The 27382-nt window shown below is 41.2% G+C and overlaps 1 protein-coding gene across 1 annotated transcript; it reads right to left on the minus strand.

Annotated features, from left to right (window-relative positions):
* Window positions 1-949: 949 nt before the first annotated feature.
* On the minus strand, window positions 950-27176 carry LOC131253288 (uncharacterized). The gene is made up of 3 exons (XM_058254237.1): window positions 26822-27176; window positions 26272-26699; window positions 950-1647 (listed from the first exon to the last, which is right to left on the minus strand). Exons 1-3 carry the CDS (start codon window positions 26984-26986, stop codon window positions 1209-1211), a joined length of 1032 nt encoding a protein of 343 aa, XP_058110220.1. The 5' UTR covers window positions 26987-27176; the 3' UTR covers window positions 950-1208.
* Between the last annotated feature and the right edge of the window lie 206 nt (window positions 27177-27382).

The raw sequence follows: 27382 nt of genomic DNA on the forward strand, positions 1-27382 counted from the left end.
CTAATTCATAACTTAAGTGGGCCACACCATACTATGATGTTGAAAGTGTAACCCCACCCATTAAAACATTCTTGAATGTTTGTGGGGCCACCAATATGCGGTTCAAACATCTAACTTGCCAATTGTGCGAAGGTCCCACCAAATTTAAGGCCATTCGTAAACTCATGTGATTTTTTAGTTGTTGTAGGCATTTCACACTGTTCTAGATGGTGTGGACTAAGGTTAGATAGTGGATGAGTTTTGGGAGAAGATCAACTGAAGATGAGTCACCGGATAATGCATATTTCAAATCTACAGCAGATATCATGGTAAGGTCGAACCTTAATGGTGCATTTGAAAAATGATTTTTTTTTTTTTTTTTTTTTTTTTTTTTTTAAATGGTATAGATGCTGGTACCATGATTCCCAACGGTTTCGCTCTACTGCCTGATTGTCATGGGACTTGAAACTTAAAAAAGAGTCACCACTATCACCAATCCAGATAGGATTGTATTGTCAAACCACTGGATGATCTAGATCACCCAGTTGTTGGACCCACTATGGATGTGGATACAAAAAGACTGAACTGGAAGCAAAATGAAGTGATTAGCATGATTGTTGGACGACCTTTAATAGTGTTCTACTAGTGTACAGTTGATGATTGTATTGTAACTGTGTACCTTCCACCACTGCACAGGCTGCAGTACCAAAGTTGTCCACGTCATTGGATTTATTGGATTCAGTCACCACTAATTAGAACCTTGTTCAAAAGTATCCAGTGCAAACAAAGTTATCTTGGACTGTCAATGAGCCTTATGCCCCAGACTTTGAACTTTTGAGTGTTCAGAAATGAGATCCGGGGGCCCAAACATGTGGGGCTAGAGTGAGAGTGAGAGTGAGAGTGAGAGCCTTGATACCAACACAACACCCAAGGCACGTTTACCAGCTACAAATGAATTAACAAAAGATGGTGATGGTTAAAGAGTGTCTTTAACCCAAAATCATCATAATCTCTCTCCAACCAAATGAGATACAAAAGCATGGACTCTGGAAAAGAGACAACTTGAAGACACCCTAAACAATTGGGACTCCACTCCGACAAAATGAGATGCAAAAGCATTGCTCATAACTTTAAAAACTCCAAGTGTAGAATCATAATTATAAAAATTTAAAAATTTTTTAAAAAAAAAAAAAAAAAAAAAAAAATACATGGAGGAGAGAGCCCACAATTCAAGATGTCAACAAACGCTTGATGCCCGTCTTCTGCTCTGACGTAAGCTTGGAGGGGAATTTGATGTTGAATTTTATTCTCAAGTTGCCTTTCTTTGATGGTTCCTTTGGGATTGGCATCCCTTCACCCTTAACAACTTCTTCATAGATAGGGCTGATGATGTTGTTAATGGTGATGGTCAGGCTCCGACCATCCAAGGTAATCAATTGTGCTGTATAACCTGTGAGGGCTTCAACAAGAGATACCTTGTGAGTGATTACCAGATCATTCCCATCCCTCTTGAAAATGCTATGCGCCTTCTCGTCAATTATGAATACCAGATCTGAAGGTATCAAATTACGCTGCTCATTGCCCTTCTCCGGGAAGGTTATCTTGGTCCCCTTCTTCCAGCCTGGTTTTATCTCTATTGTCAGAATTTCTTCCACAGTCGTGGGTCTCCTACAAAACAAATGGCAAATAAAATGGCATGTATCCTCAGGTCAAGGATCATATAATTCCTATTTCAAAGAAAAGACTTCAATGCAGCAATAAACAAACAATCCATCAGATTGCTAAAAAGTAGCTGTGCAGCAAATAAACGAGCACTTGCTTCCAAGGAAATGCACCGAGTAAAATGCTTAGTCATTTAAGAACTTTATTGCTCAATGCTTGAGATAAACTAATTGGAACATGTTCGTCACTCTTTCCTTTGAAACAAGATAAATTACTTGGAACGTATTCATATCATGAGCCAATTGGCAGTGGGGCACTTGGCATGGGTGCCAAGCATCTAACTATCCAGCTAGGCTACCTCAAAAATCTAGACACAAGAACACTTTTGTCCACTAATAAATAGATTAGTAAAATGAAAATAAAACAAGTAGAAATGCTCCTGTGCTACCAGAGCACTAAGTTATAGTATTCTCAGTCAGTGTTCGTAATATCAATATCGTTACTTGTATCGCTGGCTAGGGATACGGAAACATATACCGATATCACCAATATTATCGTCGATACCTGAAAATGTATCACTGAGTGGGGAAAACATTGGGGAAACATGAGGAAAATGGTGGAATTTCTCAATGAAACTTCAGGAAATGCTAAAATATGCATATTGGCATATTTAGGAATCAAGACAATTGCAAAATAGATGCATACAAAATAAATTTTCCTTTAATGGAGGCCTAAAAGAATGTAACACTGACATACAAAATAGATGCATACATACATATAACGACACACAGATCTACAGATATGCATGATCCATCCATCCATGCATGCATGCATTCATACACAAACACATGCATACATCCACCCATCCATCCATGCATGCATGCATTCATACACAAACACATGCATACATGCACCCATCCATCCATGCATGCATACATCCATCCATGATCCATCCCTCCAGCCATATACACACACGCATTTCATCATACAAGCATGCACCCCAAAAAAAAATTGAAATGATTTTTTTTTTTTTAATAAATAGATTTTAAGTGATATTGATACATTGGCGATGCAAGCAACATCTAGAATTTATACAGTGAAAATATCGTGATTTATTGGTGATACTTTGCAATGTCTTTTTTTTTTTTTTTTTAATGGTGATGAGTTTTATTTTAAAGAGGACAAAGGCCTAAAGATTTACAAGAAGAAACACAAGATCAACCTAACTTTCACCAAGCTAATCTACCTAACTTTCACCAAGCTAATCTACCACAATTGCCTTAGATTCGATAGCCCATTCCCTGACCTACTCTTTTACCAAAATTCCAACGTGCAGTGAAGATCTATTCCAATTCCTAAAATAGCGATTGTTTCTTTCTATCCAAAAAGCTCAAATCCCAGCCAATAGTTCCTTTACCCCCACCATGCCAAGAATGAAATAGATATTCAATGATACCCGTCATGACCCACTAGATAGCAAATTTGGTGAGAATAACCTCCCAAAGATTTGTCGCAAAAGCATAGCGGATGAAAAGATGGTCCCCCAATTGCTCATCCTGATAGCACATAAGACACATACAAAAGGATCATTTCCCTCTTGTGCAAATTGTAAACCGTTAGAATTTTATTGTCTCACTAACCACGATAGCGCTGCCACCTTTGGGGGAGCTCCGTATCTCAAAAGATGAGCTGTATGACTGACCTCAGTACTAATTGAACCACCATTGATCCTCCAGTAAAAAGATTTAATTGTGAACCTACTGGATTTTTCTGATATCCACCTCAATGAGTCCCTTTGTAGAATTTGTGGCCAAACCTTCTCCAATAAGTTCAACAATCTCAACAATTCCTCAACCTTTTTGTTGTTTAAATTCCTCCTACAGGGGGGAGCCCAAATAATTTCCTCACCATGAATAAAAACACCTCTTCACCGGAACATTACGAGCAGTGGCAAGCTGGGCCAATCTCAGAAACATATCTTGTAATGATTCCTCCCCAATCCAAACATCCTCCCAAAATCTAATTGCCTAACCATTACCCAAGTGAAACCCCGCCCTTTATCAAACCTTTTTTTTTTTTTTTTTTTTTTTTTTTTTTTTTTTAACGAGGCCACCCCTTTCCATAGAGATTGGGCCCTATACAAAGATGATTCTTTGATCCACTAAGAACCCTCTTGAAGACCATACTTCCTACCCACTATTTCCCTCCATAAACTACCGTCTTCAACCTCGAACCTCCATACCCATTTACCCAAAAGTGCTAAATTCATCTCTCAAAACCCTTGGACCGGCTCTCCTTTCATCCCATAGGTTACAAATGTCCTCCCACTTCATTAAATGAAACTTATGTTTCTCATCCACCTCTATCCACAGAATCTATCCTAATTTTCTCGAGCCTAACTACCACTCCTTTAGGACTAAAATAAGGACATATGGTAAATAGGTAAATTTATCATCACCACCATTATAAGTGTTAACCTTTCACCCAAAGACAAGTGCCCTACTCCTCCAGCATAATAATTTACTTTCAAATCTCTTGATGACTTTGTCCTGTAGATGTGTGGTCAGCTTTCTTATACATAAAGGTAAACATAGATATGTTGTCAGAAATGAGCCTTCCAAATATGGATTAAATCCGGAATATTCTAAGAATTCCAAATATGCATTCATTTATAAATTGGAACATGTTTATGGTGGTGTAACGGTCCACTCTTTGGTGAGAAGTTGTATCGGACTGTCTGATGAATTTATGAACCAAATAACTTGAATTTGACTCCAAAATTTATATATTTAATTTTATAAATATCTAATTTATATACTTAACAATTTGATATCATTTCTCCCAATAGTTCTTTAAAAAAATTAAATTAAATTCAGGTGGATGGTGTTGCCAATTTGGGGCTGACTTGGAGGACCAATCCATACCCCAAATCAGTGTCAAATTCATGCAATTTATTGGCATTATCCCACTTATGAATTGGTGGACATTTATTGGATAGTGAATCATGAAAAAAATCAAAAGGCCCTATTTAAAAAAATAAGCGTCTACAAATTAACAATTAAAACTATTTAAAAATTTTGATTTTGGCATGGTGAATTAGCAATTACAGTCCATAATTTAATTGGTAAATTTTAAGTTAATACATGTCTCGTATACAATTTTTTAAGGGCCCGAATTGTGAAGTGTAGCACACGAGTTTCAAAATTTTTTGGGCCCCACCTGTGATGAATGTGTTATATCCACACCGTCCATCCATTTGCCAAATAATTTTAGGGCATGAGCCCAAAAATGAGGCAGATCCAAAGCTCAGGTGGACTGCACCATAAGAAACAACAATAATTAAACGTCCACCATTAAAAATTTATTGGGGGTACAAAAGTTTTAAATCAAGCTAACATGTGTGTTTTCCCTTCATCCACGTCAATGTGACCCAATTAACAGGTTAGATGAAAAGTAAACATTACAGTAGACCCTAAGAAATTTTTAATGGTGAGCATTCTATAACCACTGTTTCCTATGGTGTAGTCCACCTGAGATTTGGATCTTACTAATTTTTTGGATCATGACGTAGAATGATGTGGCAAAATGGATGGATGGCATGGATAAAATATATACATCATGGTGGGGCCACACAACACGTGTACAAAAGCCTACCATGCACATTTCTATGAAAGCGGATTACGTTGTGCACCTCAATGACATACTTGTATTAACATCAGTAAGTCATGTGGGTCTGATCGTGACGTATTTATTATATCTAAACCGTCCATTCATTTGACTAGCTCGTCTTAAGGCTTGACACTAAAAATAATACAGATCTAATTATCAAGTGGACCACACTGCAAAAAGCAGTGGGAGATTGAACGTCTACCATTGAAACCCTTTTTGGGATCACAGAAGTTTTAGATCAATATGAAATTTGTTTTTCCTCTTCATTCAGGTCTTTTTGACCTTATGAACAGATTGGATGGAAAATAAACGTTATGGTGGGCCTACAAATTGTTTAACGGTGAAAATCATTATCTCCGCTGCTATTTTTGGTGTGGTCCAGAAGATCTTTGGATATGATTCATTTTTTGGGTAATACTCTAAAATAATATCTAAAAATAGATGAACGGTGTAGATATAACAAATACATCACTATGGAGCCCACGTAACTTTGATCTCCTTTGAACCGTTTGTAGAACTCAGAGCTCGAGGAGTGTTAGTGCTCGTTTTAGCATGACACGTACCTACAGTAGCTATATAGCTATAGCTGGTGTATGGTACACGAGTCAATCGGCTTCCGATTTCAGACGAAAAAGACGGGAGAGAGAGGGCTTCCGATTTCAGACGAAAAAGATGGGAGAGAGGGAAACTGAAAATCAAAAGAGAGAGAGAGAGAGAGAGAGAGAGAGAGAGAGAGAGAAGAAGAAGAAGAAGGAAGAGGAGGGCCACAGCAGGGCGAGAAGAAGAAGAAGAGAAAGAAGAAGGAGAAGGAGGAGAAGAAAAGAAATTTAAAAAAAGGTATGTTTTTTTTTTCCCTATTTTTTTTTCTTTTTTTCTAATTTTCTTTTGGCCCATAACGGGCGTAACAGCCCCGTAATGGCCGTTACGGTCACAGAATCGGCGGGTGCCCGTTTCGACCTCGTATCGCGTAACGGTGTCAGCCGTTACCGTTACGCATCGGCTGATACGGCCGTATCGTAACGGATACGGGACACCGTGGAACTATGGCATGCTGAATGTCCTGCATGAGTGGAAGCTCTTCTGGTAGATCCTCAGGGAAAACATCGCTAAACTCCTCCAGCAGCGAAATCACTTCAGGTGGCAACTCCACGTTAACCTCAGGTGTGAGCTCTCTTGCCACGAGGGCAAACACCATTGAATCAACCTTAGTATCCCTTTCAAACTCTTAGACTTAGGTTGGGACTTCCTCACATCTTTTGGATCACCCTTCTTGACATCCTTCTCCGAGGTGCTTTTGGCCAGTAGTGCATTTAGCTTTATTCTCTTACCTTCATACATAAAATGAACACGTATTTAAACGGCTGAATAGTGTCACATCATGGTCATACAACTAAGGTCTGACCAAAATAATGCGGCCCACATCCATAAGAAAATCATCACACCACAACATGTCTTCGTAGGAAGCAAACTAAACGGGAATAAGACACCGCTGAGAAACCAGTATCAAGAACACATCTACCCATGCAACTCTATAGGGTTGAGGGTGAGGAACGGATTTCAAACCCAAACGAGATATAGTGCTAGTGGAGACTATGTTGGTGTAACTACCATTATCAATTTTCACCTTACAGCTTTCATCACCACACTAAAGTGTAGAAAATTGAATTCATGCATCAAAGAAATCACTCTCTTTGGCTTAGGCTAAAGCACATCTGACAACTGCAAGTGACACAATCTCAACTTCATCTTCTTCATCACTAGCACCAATTTCGGACTGATAATTTTCTTCTTCGCAATCACCCTAATCATTTGCATCCTCATCAAACTCACCAATTACGAGGGTCTTATTTTGTTTTTTCGTAGGGCACTGATATGTAAAATGATCATATCCTTGGCAATTGTAACACTGCGGTTGCTCACCTCCCCTCAAGCTAGTACTAGCTAGACCTTTATCCTTCACATACCTATTGTTGGATTGAGTACCATTAGGAGCTCCGGATTCTCCTAAAACTAGACTTGGCTCCTTGAGGGGAGTGGTCTTGACATTGGATTCATGAGAGTCGAATCGCCTCACGAATTGCAATTTTAGATACCGCTCAAGTTCTTGCACCACTTTATAGGCGTGCTCTAAAGTGTTGATGTCGTAAGGAATGAGATCACGTTGAAGCTCGAGTTGGAGGCCCATTTTGAAACGGAAAAGGGTCATTAAAGGGTCCTCATAAATGTTACGTCTCATCATATATGCATCAAACTTAGCGACTTAATCAGCCATGAGAATTGACCCTTGACGAAGGGATTACCACCGATCCAAAAGCGTATGGCAGTAAGAGAGAGGTTTGTACTTTTCCTTTAAGATCTCTTCATCTCGGCCAACAGTAAGACTGGGTCATCACCCGACGATAAACCTCACCCGATGACAAACCAACTTGGCTTGGCCCACCAACTTCTTCTTGGAGAACCTCACCCGACGATGATCAAAAATATCGTACGATTCAAAATAATGATCCATGCCAGCAAGCCAATTAAGGAAGGCCTTGGGATCTAAATGACCATCATAACTTGATGCCTATACTTTCACACTTTTAATTACTCACTTATCAGGATCATAGTGGTCTTCATACTCTCCAAGGGGTGGCTGGGTACACCCCACCATGACCATTACCTCAACCATGACCTCTCCTACGTCCTCCAACTTGGTTTCTGCCAACCTCATCTTTCGTTTTGTATTGGTCCAGAACATCTTGGCTTGACCCGTCAACTTCATCTTAGCGAACCTCACTCGACGGTGATTTGACATATCATGCCACTCAAAGAAGTGGTTCATGTCAATTAGCCAGTCAAGAATATGCTTCGGGTTTAAGCGACCATCAAAACTGGGAGCATCGACTTTAACGCTATTCGTAAACCTATCCTCAGAGTCGTAACGATCCCGCAACTCTCCACAGGGCGCATGAGAGCACGGTCCTACATGACCTACTCCCTTACCAAAGTTCCTATTACGACCCCTAATGGGTTCTACTGGAACTAGATCCTACTCAACTGGGTCCTCATTTGCTGGGTCTCCTGCCTGAGACTGGTGGTCTTCCCCCGTGACGAGGGTACCATGAGAGGTAGCCTCTAGCCGAGTGATACATTGGTTGTTGGTAGTCAATTACGCGGCAGTGGTCTTATTGTGCATCTCAATGGTAGTCAAACAGCGGTTAATCCCTTCAAGAGCCTCGGCAATCTGATTCAGATTCATGGTGAGGAATAGACCAAAACCACGACCTATTTGCGTTTACATACACTAAATAATCCTAATGAGAGAACCTAGATGTATGTGTACTATATGATGAATGCGATACGAAAATCAGATTTGATGACGTCCAATATGACACTATATGATGCACATTACTTTATGTATGATGCCCCTACGTGCCTTAAAGCCTATGGACAACTCTATAATGATTCTAATAAGGCTAAAATTGAAAATTCAGCAACTAGGTGTCTTAAAGTCACTAAATCTGAAAAGTCCAGCAATATAGGACTTTGAAAACACCCAGGCAAAAAATTCAGCAAGCTATATGTGACTTATATGCTCTACCATGGGTATGGGAATTTTGTCAAATACCTACCCTACACTAGACCTGGGCTCTGATACCAAATTTGATACAGGATGATGGAAACTATCCTAGGATGGAAGATGGGAGATCAATTACACATTAATTTCAGCAATCAACATGTAAAATCAATCATATCCTCATAATAAATTCAGAAATTTAGATTAATAACATGAAGATCCTAGGTTTTCAAATTCACGGTGCATGAAAATATAAAATAGTTCAAGAGTGGTCCACTTGAAATTAGGGACTTCCAATCTAGCGTGGGTAATGCAACAACTACGTGCATAGATAATGATGCAAGCAAAATTCTGGTTTAGGGAAAGTTTCCAAAAACAAAAAAAATCAGATTTTGATTAGGGTTTTGGATTCATGGATGGAAATTTAGGAATGATATTTTTTGGGATTCAAAGGATCTAGGATTTAGAAGGTTGTAATGGAAAGGAAAAGAGGAAGACAAGAGAAGAAGAAAAATACCTTTTGAAGAAGAGAAAGGAATAATGTAAGAAGAAGAATACCTTTTGAAGAAGAGAAATGAATAATGTAAGAAGAAGAATACCTTTCGAATAAGAGGAAGATGAAGGATGTACCTTGGAATCCACCACCAAACAAGCTTCTACCCTTCCACAATTTAATTGGAATGGAGGGTTTCTCACAAACCCTAAAACACAATGAGGAAAATTCCTTCACACGAGTCTCTTTTTTCATTCTTCTCAATAACACTACTAGGGTTGGAACTCCACCCCTCCTATGGTTTTATAATTAAAAATTTAGCATAATTACAACTATGCCACGCACTTAAGTGAAGTGGCCCTTCACCCAAAATAAGAAACTAAACCATTTATTATCAATCTCAACCATTAAATAAATCCTAAAAATAACAAAAAACATAAAGAAGGCAAGATCAAAGTCCAAGGGGCCCAGATCAGGAAGATCCGATGGTCCGATGGCCTGATCGACAAGATCCAACGGTCGAATAAACATAAAATAGAAATCCTATGACTAAAATGGTTTCCTAAGTAGCCCACATGCATCATCCCAAAGTGGGGTCTTCTTGATGCACGTCCAATGCATGTGGGGTCTTCAAAATGGCCTAGCGGGCCCCATCTGCAACTCATCTCCCATCTACAAAGAAAGTTGCGCTGATGTGGGTGGTCATCTCCATCTTTGGTACACCCGAGTAGCTCCTCTGATGTCCCCATCAAATAATCATCCCTAAGAACTCCATGGCTCATAACCATCAACTCAAACTTCAAATATACTTGGTGGTGATAGAAGAATTCCTCTCCACCATCAAGGGAAAAAAGAAGAAGAAGAAGAAGAAGAATTCTAGGCCTTTTTTTTTCTCATTCCGACATGAACAACTCCACATGTTCAAGAAAGTACAATGGAAATTAAAAGAGTGAACATTAAATAAAATAATTAAACATGTTGAAAAAACTGTTGTGCCCAAAGGCCTTGGTAGTGATTATGGGAAGTTTAGTTTCACCATCCATCTATTGAAAACTCAGAAGACCTCAATCAAGATATTCTCCCAAGCTTTTGGAGGATCCCTTGGAGGTCAATGCACCTACGTGTGGTAGTGAAGGAAAAATCTGGAAATGCATATCTAATTGTGAGTTCTTCGTCAGATCCTTATTTAAGGTCCTGACTTCAAATTCTTTGGTTTCCTCAAAATTTGAGGTTTGCATGGATGGCCACAACTAGTAAGAGTCTGATTTTGGACCATTTAAAGAACTAGAGTTTCCCTAGAATTTGCCTCATACAGGAAGATGTTGGCTCACCATCTTCCCATCCATTGTACCACTATGAAATCCATTCAGAAGATTTAACTGGATCTATTTCGTATTTCTTGGGATGTCAGAAATTCGGATGCAATGTCTTATGTATCATCATCGCACTCTTGGGATAGGGAAACATCGTTGAAAACATTGGGAAGTATTGCATGGGTGCATATCATGAAACGTATCGTGGTCTGAGGAAACATTGGTGAAACTTTAGGAAGATGGTGGAATTAATTGGTGAAACTTCTGGAGATGTTAAAAGGCACATGATAACACATTTAAGAACTTAAAACATTACAAAAAATAACCATGCACAATGGTTTTCCATTTATGAGACAAAACAATGCATCGGCCATAAGTAATGCAATTATATCCAAATAATTAACATTTTTAACAACATAAACATGAAATGGTCTCCCCATTAAATATTTATTACATAGTGATCAATTTTTCGAAACCCTTCAACAAAAAAAAAAAAAAAAAAAAGTAATCAATTTTTCAAAAAATTATCTTTAATTAATAAATATTGTTGTTTAGTCATTAAATTTTTGTTCAAGTATTCAACAGAAATAATGGCAATTTATTCACTACACATCTCAATTTAAATATATATTTTCTTCATAAAACTGTATTTCTTCTTAATTATTTTTAATCAGAAAATTTTCCAAAAAAATAAAGTGTGATCAATCAATATAGTGGCATATACTAATCAGCATTTATATTTTTGACACTTGCATTACAACTTCAGAGAATGAGAAAATGGAAGAAATTCGGATTTTCCCAGCCTTTTCTGCTTTCAAAATCAAATTTTCTTGCTTCAAATTCATGGCAATGCATGAAACTCAAGCATGAATATAGAGTTACACCTTTTCTTCTTTTTGAAAGACATATTTACACTTGTTTTCTTCCTAAATTGCTGGAAAAGAAAAAAAAATTAAACAACTGAAATCAGATTTTTCTCACTTATTTGTCCACCAAAACTGTGTTTTGATGTGAAATCACTCAAGTGGAGCCTATCAAAACACAGGAACAATTTCCCGCAAAAAATCTTGTGCAAATTTTTAAATTTTTGGAATTTTCTTCCATTTCCACCAATATATGTAGGTACGTATTGATATTTGATACTGCAATAGTTCGCAAGAATCAATTGATACATTGGACATCTATAAAGGGGAGATAAACAATATATTGAGATACATCCGATTTTTGCGGATATACCTGAGTTTCATATCACAAAGGTGCAGTATCAATAATATCATCTGAAATCGTCGATGCATTGATCACTGGTTGGATGAAGTGCTCAAGGCTTTTGGGAGTGGCCCTTTCAAAGAAATACAAAGTGATCTGTGGTGTACGGTCCCTTTTGCTGTTATCTATGCCGAAGATCATTCAGGGAATCAAATCATACATAACCAGGTGGGCTCTCAGAAAAAAGAATTCAGAAGGATTTCTACTTCTAATCATCCGAGAGATTGGATGACCATTATGGATAGCAAACCATCGCCAGACCAGAAGAAGAGAATAGAAAGCCTGCAAAAAAAAAAAAGAAAAAGCACAGCTCTAATATCCCCGATCTTTCTGGAAAGATGGCCAAATCAAAGGTAGCGACTGAAGATGCCAAGATTGACTCCTTTGCAGACGATGATGAGTTTAAAGAGTTTGAAATCAATGAAGAGTGGGATAACAAGGAGCAAAAGAAGCTGTGCAATGGTGGGAGGATGATTGTGACAATGATGATGTCTTCTCTCTGCAACTGAGGAAGCTAGAGAGCAATGCCAAGAAGCATATATGATCATCCCCGTCCTATATTTGAACATCGTGATAGTAGAGCATATATAGATATTATACGAATGAACTAGACTTGAGAAAATAAACTTGTATATCAGAATCATCCACTCTCAGTTCTCATGTCTGCCAAGTGCATAAACCAACTTCGAATAGCATCACAGTATCACACCTTATCAATATTGTTGTTTTAAGGAAAAGGTCTTTGCAACCTATTCTTTTCAGCAAAAGAACATGTTCATTTCTGTATGTGAAAAAAAAAAATGACATGACCAAATTATTGACCAGTGGAAGCATCCTTCCATAGGTTATTGAAAGCTAATTTCGATGGATCCTCACGTGGAAACCCAAGCAAATGTAGGATTGAGAAGTTCTGGGAGATGACAAGGGTGTTAGTCCCAAATGCTTCTCTAGTCCTTCAGGAGTGGGGGATGAAGTGAGGCAGAGGTAAAAGGCCCTTGGGGAGGCTTTGAGATTCTTCTCCACCAAGTCCTTTAGGGCAGTGAGTGTTGAAGGTTATTGGAAGCTAATTTCAATGGATCCTCACGTGGAAACCCAAGCAAGTGTAGGATTGTGAAGTTCTGGGAGATGATAAGCGTGTTAGTCCCAAATGCTTCTCTAGTCCTTCAGGAGTGGGGGATGAAGCGAGGCCGAGGCAAAAGGCCCTTGCGGAGGCGTTGAGATTCTTCTCCACCAAGTCCTCTAGGGCAGTTAGTGTTGAAGGTAATTACAAAAACATAATTTCTTGTGCCTCTTCATCTGATTTGACGTCATGGAAGTTGAATTATGCATTTGATGAGTTATGCCTCATTGTTCTGCTTAAAACATTTCTTTTGCACATCTTCAGAGAGAGGTTAATGAGATTGCGGATGCTCTTGCTAAAGGTGTTAGCCATGAGGGCTGAGGCTCTTTTTATGGGGAATTATTTCCCTCTTTGATTTTTCCCTACCAATTTTGGTGGAATCCTCTTTTCTACCAAGGAAATGAACTGTTTTACTCAGATGTGATGTTTTCCATCACTTACGAAAACAAAGTCAGCTGTGGACAATTTCCATTTCCACAGTTTTCCTCATATGAGGGAAATTTCCATTTCCCCAAAGAAAGATGGAATTATGTTCAAAGCATACAGGCTCAATAGTCTCTCCCTTGGAACTCTAGTTTAGACTTGGTTTGTCTCACGTGTTCAAACACTTAGGGCCTGTTTGGTTTTCCAATTTCCCATGAAATGCAATGTAAATGAGCCACCATTATCATTTTTTGGTGTTTATTTAAACAGAAATTATGGCCCATCAATCAAGAATCAAATACACTTGTAAGGCCAAGGGCTACAATCCCCTCCTTGGTACTCATAGCCTTCAGCCATTGAGAGCCGATATTGTTGGACCCCCTCCTTTCCTTTTGACAGTTGTCGCCTTTCTGCAGAGATTCATCCTCTCTCTTCCGACAGCTGTCCAACTTCAGAAACCATTAACTACAATGTCAATACCTCCTTATGTGAAGAGACCTTATGGCCTCAAGGTGGGCTCGAGGAATCCTTTTCCCAGCATTTTGATGTGGTGGTGTCAGCTCCGATCAAGGATGTCATTGGTCCATGAGCGTTCTAACTCAAGGGAGGGAACGGCAACATATAGCATTGCTTTCTTGTCACCCGACCCATTAGCCGCCCTTTCCTTTCTCGATTTGGGTTCAGGTTGTGATCATGTCATAAAAGAGGATTATGTCTCCTCCTTTTGAGCTTCTTCCTTGCCCTTGAGAGAGTTGGATGATGACTCACATAAATCTTCGCAGGGTTTCGACAGCTCCTCCTGCCAGAATCATTATCTCCAACCAACATATGGATCCCTCGAACCATCTGCCTCTGAAGATGACTCAAAGATCAATAACTTTTCCCTTCTCCCTTTCCTCAGCGTTCTAATAAGGCAAAGTCGTCTTCTCCCTCTTTCCTCTCTCCCTTTTGTCCCTCCGTCTCAAGGTCTCTCTCTTTACCATCCCCATTTACGACGCTTTCCAAAAATCCCTATCCAATTGCCAAGAATGACCCGACACTTCCCATCCATCAAGGTTTCGGGGAAGGACTCCTTTGCCACTTCATCCCATCACTTTGAATCCCTCAGTTGGGCCTTGGTTCCAGCCTCTCCCATCACATCTAACTCTTTAGCTCCTCAGCTTCTACAACAACAACCCTCTTTCCATTCGGATTCTTCTAACCCATTTATTATGGATGTCCCTCGCATCCAAGTCCTTTCGACAAACAACCCCAATCTCCCTGAGAGCTCCAATCTCGCTATCCATTGGAATTCTAACTCAAATCTTATCAAGATGTGAGGACCCTCGGCAAGTTCAAAAAGGTCTCATGGAATTTGGTGGGTCAGTGGGATTGTCTTTCGGGGACAAGGAGGAAGACCATATTGCTCTCTATCAGTTCGTGGAGGAGCGAGGAGCTCAAGCAGCATTGGCAGCTTCAAAATCTTCCAAATCCCCTAAGGTTGGAGGGAACCGGTTAGTCTCGCATCCTCTATCCAATGGAATTTCCCATGGTGCATTCGTGGCAATCTCAATGTTACTCATTTTTCTTTTGAAAAATCAAATAACGATCGCATCTCCAGCAGCATGAGAGCTTTCCCCCCGCCGCCACCGCCCCCCCCCAAAAAAAAATATATATTCACTCCAGACTAGATGGATTCGTTGTCTCCCCAGATTGGTAGGAATCATTCCCTTTGGTTTCTCAATGTGGCCTCTTGCGTCCTATCTCTAACCACTACCCCATCCTATTAGATGTGATGGAGGAGAGTTGGTGCCCTAAATAGTTTCATTTCAAACCCTCATGGCTAGAGGTAGAAGGTTTTCATGCTTTATAGTCTCCTCTTGGTGGTCTTCTTTTATAGTTTCCGGCAGCCTTAGCTTCACCTTAAGTCATAAGCTCAAATTGCTTAAGATCAATCTAATTAATTGGAGGAAAGAGTCTCAAGAGAATCTCGAGGCTACAGTGTCTAACTCCCTCTCAGCCATACAAACCCTAGACATGCAAGAGGAAGTTAACCCACTCTTGAGTGAGGACAAAGACAGAGATAGGGGGATTTTCCTAAAGAATCCTATGCAAGGTTAGTCCAACAACAAGAAATCAAATGGAGGCAGAGGTCTAGGGCTCCTTGGTTGAAAGCATGTGACAAAAATACTCGTTATTTTCACGTTATTGCTAGTGCGAGATCTCGTTCTAACAAAATCAACTCTGTTATTGTCAATGGTTCTAGAATTGAAGGTCAGCAGCTGGTTTCCAACATATTGTTTCTCACTACTACTCTCTGCTTTCTTCAAATAACTGGTTGAAACCCAGGTTGGATAATCTGGATTTTCCCTCTTGAGGAAAAGGAGGCACATAAAGCTTCCTATCTAAGGAAGAAATCAAGGTTGTCCTTGCCTTGGCAAAGACAAGTCCCCAGTCTCGATGGGTTTCCTCTAGCTTTTTTTCAAACTTTTTGGGAATCCTTAAAATCAGATGTCTTTTTGTATCTTTCTAATTTCTCCTCTTATTTCATCTCTAAAGCTATGTGAGCCTCCTTTATTACTCTCATTCCCAAGGTCGAAGGTGCTTCGGACCTTAAGGATTTCCACCCCATCATTCTTTTGGGGGGCCCCTACAAGATCCTACCTAAGATTCTTGTTGCCAATATGAGACCTATGTTGTCCAACATTATCTCTGATGCCCAAGGGGCTCTCTTGGCTAACAAGCAATTCTTCGACTGCACTCTACTAGCCCATGAATACATTGACTAGCTTCGAAGAGGGTATGGGGGGCCTTGTTTGCAAGAGAAAGCTTTTGACCATATTGTTCGCCTCGGTCTTGGCGATCCTCTCTCCAACACGGGTGGTGCGTGCGTGGGCGTGCCAGAATTGGGAATGCGGTTCCAATTCAAACCGAACAACAATGACCCCGAGCGCCGAAGTAGGCAGACACTGGGTATGACCGAGATCTAAGGAGATCGGTCGCCTATTCAGCCACTCGCTCTAAGTGTAAATGGATCAGGTGATAGTCAAAGGGTGGGATTCGTCCTCTGATGGTGGGTTTCTCCTTACCTTCCGTACAAAAGGACTAAGGAATGTAAACAGCAGATGCGGAAAGTAAATAATTGCGCTAAGGGAAAAGATTTACTTGATAAAGACAGCAATTACACTACCGAATGTAAATTTGACAGGATAATTGAAAGATAATTGATTTGCTGGTTTGTTTAGATTGGTGTGAGACGACTTTCTAACTTACTTAATCTTCTATTTATATTGCTGCTTTGTTACTCTAAATGCATCTCACGTTCTGACGGTTATTGTAACCGTTCTTCCCTCTCTCTGGCTTCCAGATCCTTCTCATGTTCTTGCTTCCTCTAGTCTATTGACATCTGTCAGCACTCATGCGAACTTAACCATTGGCTAGTTGTCTGCTTAGCTGTTCCAACTCGGTCGCACCATTGTCAATTGCTTCCAATGCGCTCGACGTCTTATGACCCTATCTCGAAATACGATCGTACATATTTATAGTAATCTTGCGGCCATTAAGCACGCACAAGAGTAGTTCACACGCATCTGATCCCGAATGACCGGAAATGGGGCCCAGTCGGATAGGGAACAAACCCCCCCCCGGGTCGCTGTACTTTCAGAAAAAAGAGACTGCGAAGTTTGAGATTTTGTCAATACTGCCATAAATACTTACACATGTCGCCCAACTCCTATTCAACCTTTCAAGCTAACTTTAGCTCCAGCAATTCTTTCACCATCTACACAGCCAGCGAATCTTTGACTCCGACCGAGTCTGCAACGGCCAATGTACAAACCAGGCCTGAAAAGTCGGTCGAGGCTGAGAAGTTTATTTCTAGGGAGGCGACGGTTGTAGACACTTCTGTAGAGATAGCTGAACAGGTCACAACAATCATTGAAGAACAACAATCAGTCGAGGTTGAACAATCGACCGCAATTGATCTGACCGAGACTGCAACAGCATCAGCCGCAACAGAGGCGATTGTCATGACTCCTTCGGTAACAGTTCCTGGAGGTGAAGCTTCTGTTTTTGTCAACCCTTCTCCAGTCAATGATGCCCTTTCTGTACTAGAGAAGGCTTTGGCAGGAGAGATGTGGAGCAAAATCTCCCCTCTACCACAACAACTTCCAAAACTTACTGGCCGAGCTATATGAGATCCTTAGGAAAGGATTGTCTGAATCATTTGATGTCGAATTGACAGATAAAATCGGCCAATTAATTGATTCAACATACATGTCATCTCAATCGGATCCGACTTTGGCAATCAAGGCATCATCCCTTCTGGATCTCCAAGGCATACTTGATGATGGGGACATCTCGCGCACACACATGCTCCCCCTACGCACGTAGACAAGGAGGGCCCCACCATCGATCTGGATTGATGAAGATGTCCAGGGAGGGCCTCCTAGTTAGAGGACTGTGTTCTGGTTCCTTTGAATGGACCCGCTTGTCATGTGGATCCCATCATTGGATCTCATGATCGTGGCCCACTACTCTAGATGATCTAGTACTTTTGAGTTTTGCTTATTATTGTTATTAGGAATATCATGGACGGTTTAGATTGCTTTGATTAGTTGTTATTTTTGTTACTTCGTCTCTAAATAATAGGGTACGCACATGGTGCGGCTTTTGGGGTGTAGGGTTTTCTTATAAATAAGCAACCCCTTATAAGTTTTTTTTCATTGAATATTATGAATAAAATTCTGCATTTTCCTGCTTCTCTAATTCTCTGAATTGTGGAAATCCAATTGAGTGCGAAACCCTCCCTTCTTTGAAGGGCTAACTACCATGGTGCGAAGCCACACCCATCTCAAATCGCCCCCATCTCCTATCATTCATATTCATCATCTCCCATAGCCATCCACGCTTCAAATCCACCCTCTTTTGCAATATATCCTTCCTCTACAGCAAATTTGCAGAATCAGGCCCTGCGGGAGGGCTGAAACTTCAGTGGAGCACCGCGCACAAACCAAATGTCGGATCATCTGGAAATTTGGTGTGTGTGTGGCCCACCCCTGGCCGACCAGACCCAAGCTTGTCATTTTTGGGTTCGTGAGCCTCACACATGTGCAAGTAAGATCCCACGCACGTGCGTCTGGACCCTGCTGCTGTCCACACATGTGATACATCTCGGGTTCGTCTTTCTCCTCTATTTCGTTCATCTCTCATCTGATTTTCCTAACCCTAACCCTAGATTACCCTAAATCCCAATTTCTATTCCCCCTTTACCTTGGATTGGGGAAATAATCATTTGCGTGTGTGGATGAATCTACTCTCCTTTGATCATTGTTTAGTCTATAATTTTAATTGATCCAGCCCTAGCATGTGTAGGCTTGGACCCTTGTAGATCCCCCTTGTTGAATGCTTGACTTTATGTGGGATGTGAAATTTTTGTGATTGTTTCTAAATTAGTATGATCTAAAGCCTGAAATCTTGCATATCATATTTTAATTTTGATGGGGACATCATGCGCACATGCACACCACGTCGCCCCACCTACGCACGTACGCGAGGAAGGCCCCACCGTCGATCTGGCTAGATGGCGACGTCCGGGGAAGGCCTCCTAGTTAGAAGATGAAGTTTTGATTCAAAAGAGTAGGCCCGATAGTCAAGAAAAGCCCATCATAGGATCTCATGATCGTGGCCCACCAGTCGGATTGATTTCATATTTTAGGTTTTGCTTATTTATATTATATAGAATATCATGAACGCTTTAGATTTTTTTGATTGGTTTTTATTTTAGTTTACTTCATCGCCAAGTAAAAGGTTGTGCACATGATGCGAGTTTTGGGGGTATAAGGTTTTCCGTATAAATAGGCACCCCTTATAGTTCTTTTAATTTATTGAAGCTTAATAAAAATTCCTGATTTATTTTTCTGCTCTCTTAGTGAGTTGTAGAAGAATTCAAAAGTGGGTGCCCTCCCTTTTCGAAGGGCTAACTACTGTGGTGCGAAGTCACATCTATCCTCATCCGCCCCTACCCTCTTCTATCCATATCTCTCATCTTCTATCATCATTATTGCTTTGAATTTCCCAGCTTTTGCAGCTATGCATCCCCCTACAGCCAGTTTCCAGAATCTGGACCTGTAGGAGGGCTGAAACTTCGGCGGAGCACTACGCCTAGACATTACGTCGGATCGTCGTCAAACTTAGAGAGATTGGAAGTCTCCTCTGGCTGACTAAGGCCTAGGTGTCACTTTGGGGAGGCGGGCTTCCATCACACGTGCAGCCAGCCCACTCGCGCATGTGCGTCAACCCCGGACCATCATCTGCACGCAGGAGCTTTCTCCGGGTCAGGCTTTCCTCTGGTTTTCCTCTTTTCATTCCTATTTCCTAAACCTAGCCTTAGTTTGCATTAGCCGTAATTTATTTGCCCCTTTTTTCATCCTAGGGTTCCTTGAATTGAGATTGGGGAATCCCTTGGATTAGAGACTGTTTGCTATGCATGTGTGGTTGATTTCTATTTCCCTTTGAGCATCTTTGGTTTATAATTTTTATTGGTCCAGTCTTAGCCTGTGTAGCCCTGGACCTGCATATATTCCCCTTTACTTGAATGTTTGGACTTTTTATGTGGGATATGGAATTTGTGTAATTGTTTCTGACCTAAGGTGATTTTAAGCCTGAAATCTCACACATCATGTTTAATTTCATGTCCTGCATCACTTGACATGTATTGTCATGCTCAAGCAGTCGTCGGTCGTCTAGAGGCTGAGAAACAAGCGACCGATCTTAAGAAGGCCAGTGTACAAGAAATTGCTCGTACGCTCTCAGCCAAAAATGTTGTAGCGAGAGCATCTGAAACGAAGATTGGGAACCTTGAAACGAGAATTACGGCCTTGTAGGCCGAACTGATAATACTGAAACAGCAATTAAAGGACGAGTGTGCAGAGCAGACCAGGACCGCGGATGAAATATCTCGTTTAGTTGATGCGGCCCATTTACAAGCAGAATAAATGAACCAAGCATCTCGATCCCTGGCCAAGGCAGAAGCATCACTGCTAGCAACCAGGAAACGAATGGTGAAGGCTAAAGCATTTCTTCAAGAATTTTTATCTTCTAGTTTGTAATCTTCTCGCATGAATGAATGGCTCTTGAGCCACTTTTGAGAATTTTACATTATGCACATATAATCATTTTGCAACGCAGTTAGACAGCCCAGAATGTTCCCTTCATTTTAGTTGAACGTGTCATGCTTCTGTGAAATCTGCCTTAACTGCTCACGTCGCAAACAAACTAGAACATGCGGCTTCCCATAACTGCGCCTATTACAAGTAGTAGGCTTTCCAATTAGACTATTTAAGTAATACCAAACCTCGATCTTCATCATTACTTTCAAACAATCTCATGGCTATTGAGTTACCTTCTCTAATCGTTGGGGCTGAGTCCTTTCTTCAAGAGATTTTGAAGTGTTGAAAGATTTCTCTTTTTCTTTCCTGCCATCTGACGTGAGGAGGTTCATCACTGATGCCTCATGCTCGCTCGACCTTCATCCCTCAGTCGAGTTGAACAATCAGCTGGAATGACTGCTCAAGAAGTTAAAACAGCTAACCACCATGGTAGACCGTTATGAGAGAGCCTTCTACCGACATGATGTAAATCGATGCTACATCAACAAACAAGAAATGGTCATAAAGTATTCGGCCAATATGAGTGGCAAATATGAAAGAGCTTGGTACAACAAGTTACGTTGTGTTCAAGCACACCAATTCAACTAGTCGATGTTCAAAATGTTGCAGTCGTACCGTTCTAGCATGATGGACAAACTACAAGAACGAGGTAGCGCCTTTTGTGTAAAATATATGATCGATCCAGCGGACTTAGAGTTTATAGATGAACAGATCCATCCATATCGGACTCAGTCGATGGTAAGCCATGCTGACAAAAAGGCGGTCGAGAGTGAAGTATACTCCATCTTTGTTCGTGTTGATCAGTTGCTGCCACATCATTGAGGACGGAGACCAATGGGGGCCCGCTAAGGAAAAAGATGAAGCAAAGATGCAAGCTCTCTTGGAGGAGTTCAAAAATCTGAAGGCCTGGTTTAATCAGCCTTTATCGCTTTTAAATTTCTGCTTTTCTGTGTAGTAGTGCAGTCACCAGCAAAATAATGAATAACTTTTTTAAACTCTCAGCCAATATTCAATCATCACGCGTTTCACACCCCGATTATACATGCATACATGAGATAGATGACTATTCACATGCTTCACTTGGCTTCCATGTAGCAGTATGGCTATCAGTACTTAGCCATCCCCAAGTGTACTTACCATATCTTCTCTTGCAGCGATACATCATGTCAAGAGGAATTAATTTCTACTATATTCCAACACCTCTATAATAACTGCATTTACATCTTGAAAAACTCATTCAATGTCGTTCCTTTATGCGCATTAACTCTCCTTTGCTTCATCTCGTCTAAAAAGGGAACTCTAGGCTTCAGGTCTTCACAACCCAGAGATCTTCACCACACTCATCTTTATCTAAGATGGATTTCCTCTCCTAGGTTCCGAAGCCATACAGGAAAAACCATCTTTAGTCCCAAATCTTTCCAGACTTTTCCATGCTTTTCCTTGCCCATTGTCTCCTCTTCCTTCAGAGTATCTTCGATCGTTCTGTAAACGATCGGCCAACACGGACGGTCATGGAGGTTTCCTGAATATCCCGACAATCCAGGAACGATGATGCAGCGGTCGAGTGTCAACCGCTTTGCCACTTCCTTTCTTCCTCCGAACTATGAATTCCACCATTCCATCAAAAAATGGCTTGGCAAAACATAATGAAGAGGACTCATGGACATGACTCTATTAATGAAAGGCCATGATCGATGGGGTTTTCCCTAAACATTGTGGCTGGAGACTCGGCTCAGATCCAACTGCTTTACCTAGGCCAAGCACAGCCGAACATCAAAGGGTTGGTCTCATTGACCAAGTCCCTAGTTACCTTTCGGCCAGAAATTTCAATCTCCAACGAGACTAATCATGTATCGGCCGAATAGGAGTCGAGGTCCAGGCCATCTGGGGCCCTATTAATCTTGTCGAGAGATGGCTCGGCAGAACATAATGTATAGGGTCCTGGATAAAACTACTTCAGGGGAAACATTCACACAATAGAGCTTCTCTCTTTGTTTCTTTCTTCTCAATAACACCACTAGGGTTGGAACTCCCCCCCCCACTGGCCCGATCGACAAGATCTAACGGTCAGATTGACACGAAATAGAAATTCTACGACTAAAATGGTCTCCTAAGCAACCCACATGCGTCATCCCAAAGTGGGGTCTTCCTGATGCACGTCCAATGCATGTGGGGTCTTCAAAATGGCCTAGCAGGTCCCATTTGGAACTCATCTCCCATCCAAAAAGAAAGTTGTGCTGATGTGGGTGGTCGTCTCCGTCTTTGGTACACCCGAGTAGGTCCTCTGATGTCCCTATCACCTTTCTTCTCTGTTTCTAAGATTAGCCAGAATTTCCTCTAACTCCTCCATCACCATCTCTGATTGCTTCTCTTTTTATGGTTCAGGGGCTTGGTGCCCTCCTTTTTTAAGACCCTATCGGAAGCTGAAACAGAGGATTTGTTGGAACTCCTTGAACTTCTCCACGGTGCGCAGCCTTTCTTCGGATAAGTAGACAGCCTAACCCTCTTTACTTATGGCAAATTCATTGTGAAATCTCTCTTCAACCACATCAGAGGATCAACCTCCAATCAGGTTTCTATTTTCCCTTCATTTGGCTGCTTAAGTCCCTCCTAAGATTTCAGCCTTCATCCGACTTCTAGCGAAAGGGAGGATTCCAACAATGGACAACCTTCAACGTTGAGGATTTGCCCTCCCTAACGTGTCTCCTGTGCCTTGGCAAAACAAAGTCCATCCTTCACCTTTTCCTCCATTATTCATATGCGGCTGAAGGGTCATCTATTTCCAACAGATTTTGAGTTTCTTGGGCTATGTCTGATTTGATTCAAAGTTTCTTGTTTGCTTGGAATAACTTAGATTTTAAGAAGAATTCCTTGCTCATTTGGAAAATGGCTGCCATGAATATTGCTATTTGGGCTCCCTTGGGGAGAAAGGAACAATCTTTGTTTTTGGGATCTATCCTCCTCTTCGTCCTCTGTTTCAAAGCATATTATCTGGGTTCTGAAAGATTGGTTGTTTAGTCTAAATCTCTTAGACAAAACAGTCATCCCGTCGATCATGGATTAGTGTGCTTGTCTTTGGGGTCTACTTTCGAGTTGTATAGTTGTTTTCAAGTTTCTTCTTTGTTTTTATTTTATTTCGTTGTTGTCTTGTTAATTTGCTTTGTTTTTTCCCTTCTTCTGGCATTTTTCCTTTTAATATATTTTCTTACAATCTTCAAAAAAAAAAAAAAAAAAAAGAAGGGAAAATCCTCAAACTTAAAATCATCATCATCATCATTTGAGCCTTATCCCAATTAACTGGGGTCAACTACATGAATTTGTTCCACCATTCCACTCATACCTTCAGCAGTTAGACCATTGGTCATAAAGTCTTTTCTTACTACCTCTATCCACGTCTTTTTGGGCCTTCTGCTTGCTCTTTTAGAGCCTTAACTTGTGCGAACTCACTCCCAACCGGCACAGTTCTTGGTCTCCGTTGCACATGACCAAACCACCTAAGTCTACTTTCCCTCATCTTATTACCTATTGGTGCTACTCCTAAGTTCCCTCAAATGCTTTAATTTCCTGGATTAGGAATCTGCCAACAAAAGAATTAAGTGCCAGAAGGATGAGAAATCTACCAAACACTTGTTTCTTCATTGAAAGACTACTTGCACTTTGTGGGCCCTTTTTTAAGCATTCTAAGATTTGCTTTTGCTAATGGATCTGTTTCTCATGTCATTTGGGGATGGATGCTTGGACCTTTTTTCACTCACGTAGCATTATTATATGAAAGATGGTTCTATTTGTGAAGTTGTGGGGGATTTGAACGGAAAGAAACTCAAGGTTTTTGACAACAAGTTGGCTCGTTCAAATCCCTTGACGTGGTCTATTTCCTCTATGGTGTTTAGGTGGGCCCTTTAAAAATCAAAATTGAGGGTGATCATTATGGTATCCTTGTTCAACACTAGAGATCTATCAAGGTTGGGATACAGGAAAGTTGCTTGCCTCTTGGGTCCTATCTATGGGCGGGACCTTAGTTGCGAGCTCTGCATATATACGATGGCTGTTTTAATCTTTGTTTTTTGTTAGTTTTGCCTTGCCATTGCAGGTCCTGAGGTGGAGGCACAAATAAGATGGCCACTCCCATATGAGGACCAACTATAGCCATGTTTGTCCAGCTTTGCTGGCCTTTTCTATACAATTTTAGTCATCTTTCAAAAGACTGACTTTACTGGTATAGTGCCTGTTACGAAACCTAGTTTGAGCATTAGTTCTTCAGGTCTTGACACTGGTGTGTAGGGGTGCACATTGAACCGGTAGAACCATGGAACCGGACCGGAACCAATCAAATGGTCCTGTTTGGTCCAGTTCTAGAGTGCACCAATTCCAGTTCCAATTGCAAAAAACAAAGAACCGTTTAGTACGGTTCGGTTCCAGTTTAGGGGTATGTAGAACCGAACCGAACCATGGATCCGAACCTAGAACCGAAACTGGTTTTATTATTGTTTTAGTATTACTATTTTTGATGTGTTGCTGCACTTTTCTATTCTAATATGTGAGATTGCATTCAGAGCTCGTTGCATGTAGTGTTGAGTGGTATTGTATGGGTTCAATGTATTAAGCATGATTAAGATCATCCCATTTTGTGATTTTAGGGTTATGCTCCATCCATAGTGAATTTGGACGGTTTGGATTCCCATACGTATAAGTCCCTGTGGTGAACTATTATATGAAATTTCCAAAAGTGTGACTTTCACAATCGCAGTTTGATTTCATGATCGCTTCATTTTATTTTTTCACTAATCCAAAACATTGCCTTTAGAGACATCATGCACCATTAAATCTCTTTGAACATCTACTCTTCCGTACAATAAAACCTTTTTGAACATGTGTGGGTCCTACCCAAAAATGGGTTCAATTATTATTTTTTTCTGGCAGCTGCAATGGGTGGTGTTAGCGGCTGTCGGAATTCATACCAATTGGGCTGGATTTTATAAAGCCCAGAACCGTGGAACCGATCCGAAACCGAACCGGTTTTCATGGTCCGGTTCCGGTTTGGTTCTAGGGTGCTAATGGTCCGGTTCCGGTTCCAAAATTCCTAGAACCGTATGGAACGGTTCGGTTCCGGTTTCACCCCAAAACCGGACCGAACCAACCCGTGTGCACCCCTACTGCTGTGTGTTTCACACCACCTATAGAAACCATATACCTAGTTAGCACAAGAATGATTGTCGTATGCTTATAGGAGCAATACCAGCAATTGAGACAACCTCAGATTGAGCTACATCAGCATATGGAAATATGAGTAGGTAAGGGTCATATCAGATGATCCGCTCAATTGTTAGAGATTACCAAGCATTGGTAAGATGTGTACTGGCCAGATTAACTTTTGGGAAATTACTATAAGGGTAATCCCCAACCTACATTGCCATGTTTGATTCACACCATCAGCTAGCTCGGTTCTTCTTCCTTCTTTTTTTTTTACAAAAGGTACCATCAGCTAGAAGCTGTTAGCCTACTTACACAGGAAGGATCCTGATTTTTTTTTTTTTCGATGCTAAAAGGTTAACAGTTTGAGGAAGACAGAAAGCACATATGAAAATAAATTTTTTAAGAGGTGGAAAGAGAAGTAAGGGGGGGGAAAAAAAACCACTCACCCATTGGCATCAATGACATCCCTAGAGATCTTCATCTTCTTGGTGGTACCCTTATACAGATCCTCCAGGCTGCAAGGGAGGGTCCGTTCGATGGGGGCTCCCTTACGGAGGACATTGGTGGATGCCTCACCACCCCCTCCACCACCGCTGGTGAAAGAGGCGAAGATGTCCTCTCCAAAGATGCTCCTAGGGAAGCGCACTGATCCGCCAGCACCACGGGATCCACCTATGTCGCCGAACGGGCTGGAGAAGCCGAAGAACTCAGAGAAAATATCATCGGGGCTCCTTGGGTTGAACTTGAACATTGTGGGGCCCCCACCACCAGAAGTGGAGAAGCCAGAGGCAGCACCGGGCGGGGGAACCTGGCCTTTGAGTCCTTCCTCACCGTACTGGTCGTAGATGGCCCGCTTCTGTGGGTCACTCAAAACCTAAAAATATTTTTAAATAAAAAAAATAAAAATAAAAAAACTGTTGAGAGAGATATGTACATATACATATGAGAAAAGGGGATTCAAAGCCAAGAAAAAGAATAGCGATCGGAAAGGGTTACGTCGTAAGCTTCAGAGATTTGCTTGAATTTGGCTTCTGCTTCCTTCTTGTTGTTGGGGTTCTTGTCAGGATGCCATTTCATCGCCAGCTTCCTATACGCCTTCTTCAGGTCGTCTTCCTTGGCGTTCCTGTCCACCCCGAGCGTCTTGTAGTAATCAACTCCCATCTCTCTCTCCCTCCCTCTCTCTCTCTCTCTCCCGGCTGCCGAGTGATGGGAGAGATTACTTAAGAGACAAGGATCTTCAGTCCCGGACAATGGGGCTATTTTAGTAAAATCCAAACCCTTCCTGTGTTGTAGATTGATTCGGCGTAGATTGATGTTTGTGAACCATCTATCAGTCGGCCACAAATTCAAAAGGTAAAAATTGTCCCCGGAACAACATTTACTGGTAACAGACCATCGCCAATGGTCGGATTATGAAAAACGTCCCACCTCCGGAATTTAAAAACACGGGTGTTACATAAAGGACGGGATTCCCCATGCACTGTGCCAGCACCACACGGACTTCGCAGGTAAGGAGATGACGGGAAACCGCTACCGAACGGCTACCCAAGCACCCGC

The sequence above is a fragment of the Magnolia sinica genome, chromosome 8, assembly GCF_029962835.1.
Source record: "Magnolia sinica isolate HGM2019 chromosome 8, MsV1, whole genome shotgun sequence".
NCBI classification, from domain to species: Eukaryota; Viridiplantae; Streptophyta; class Magnoliopsida; order Magnoliales; family Magnoliaceae; genus Magnolia; species Magnolia sinica.

Coding starts and splice junctions, on each gene's coding strand:
- LOC131253288 (XM_058254237.1), bottom strand. CDS start 26,986: ATGGGAGTTGATTACTACAAGACGCTCGGGGTGGACAGGAACGCCAAG. Junction 26,700..26,821: donor AAATCTCTGAAGCTTACGAC/GTAACCCTTTCC, acceptor AAATATTTTTAG/GTTTTGAGTGACCCACAGAA. Junction 1,648..26,271: donor GATGTCATTGATGCCAATGG/GTGAGTGGTTTT, acceptor TTTGTTTTGTAG/GAGACCCACGACTGTGGAAG.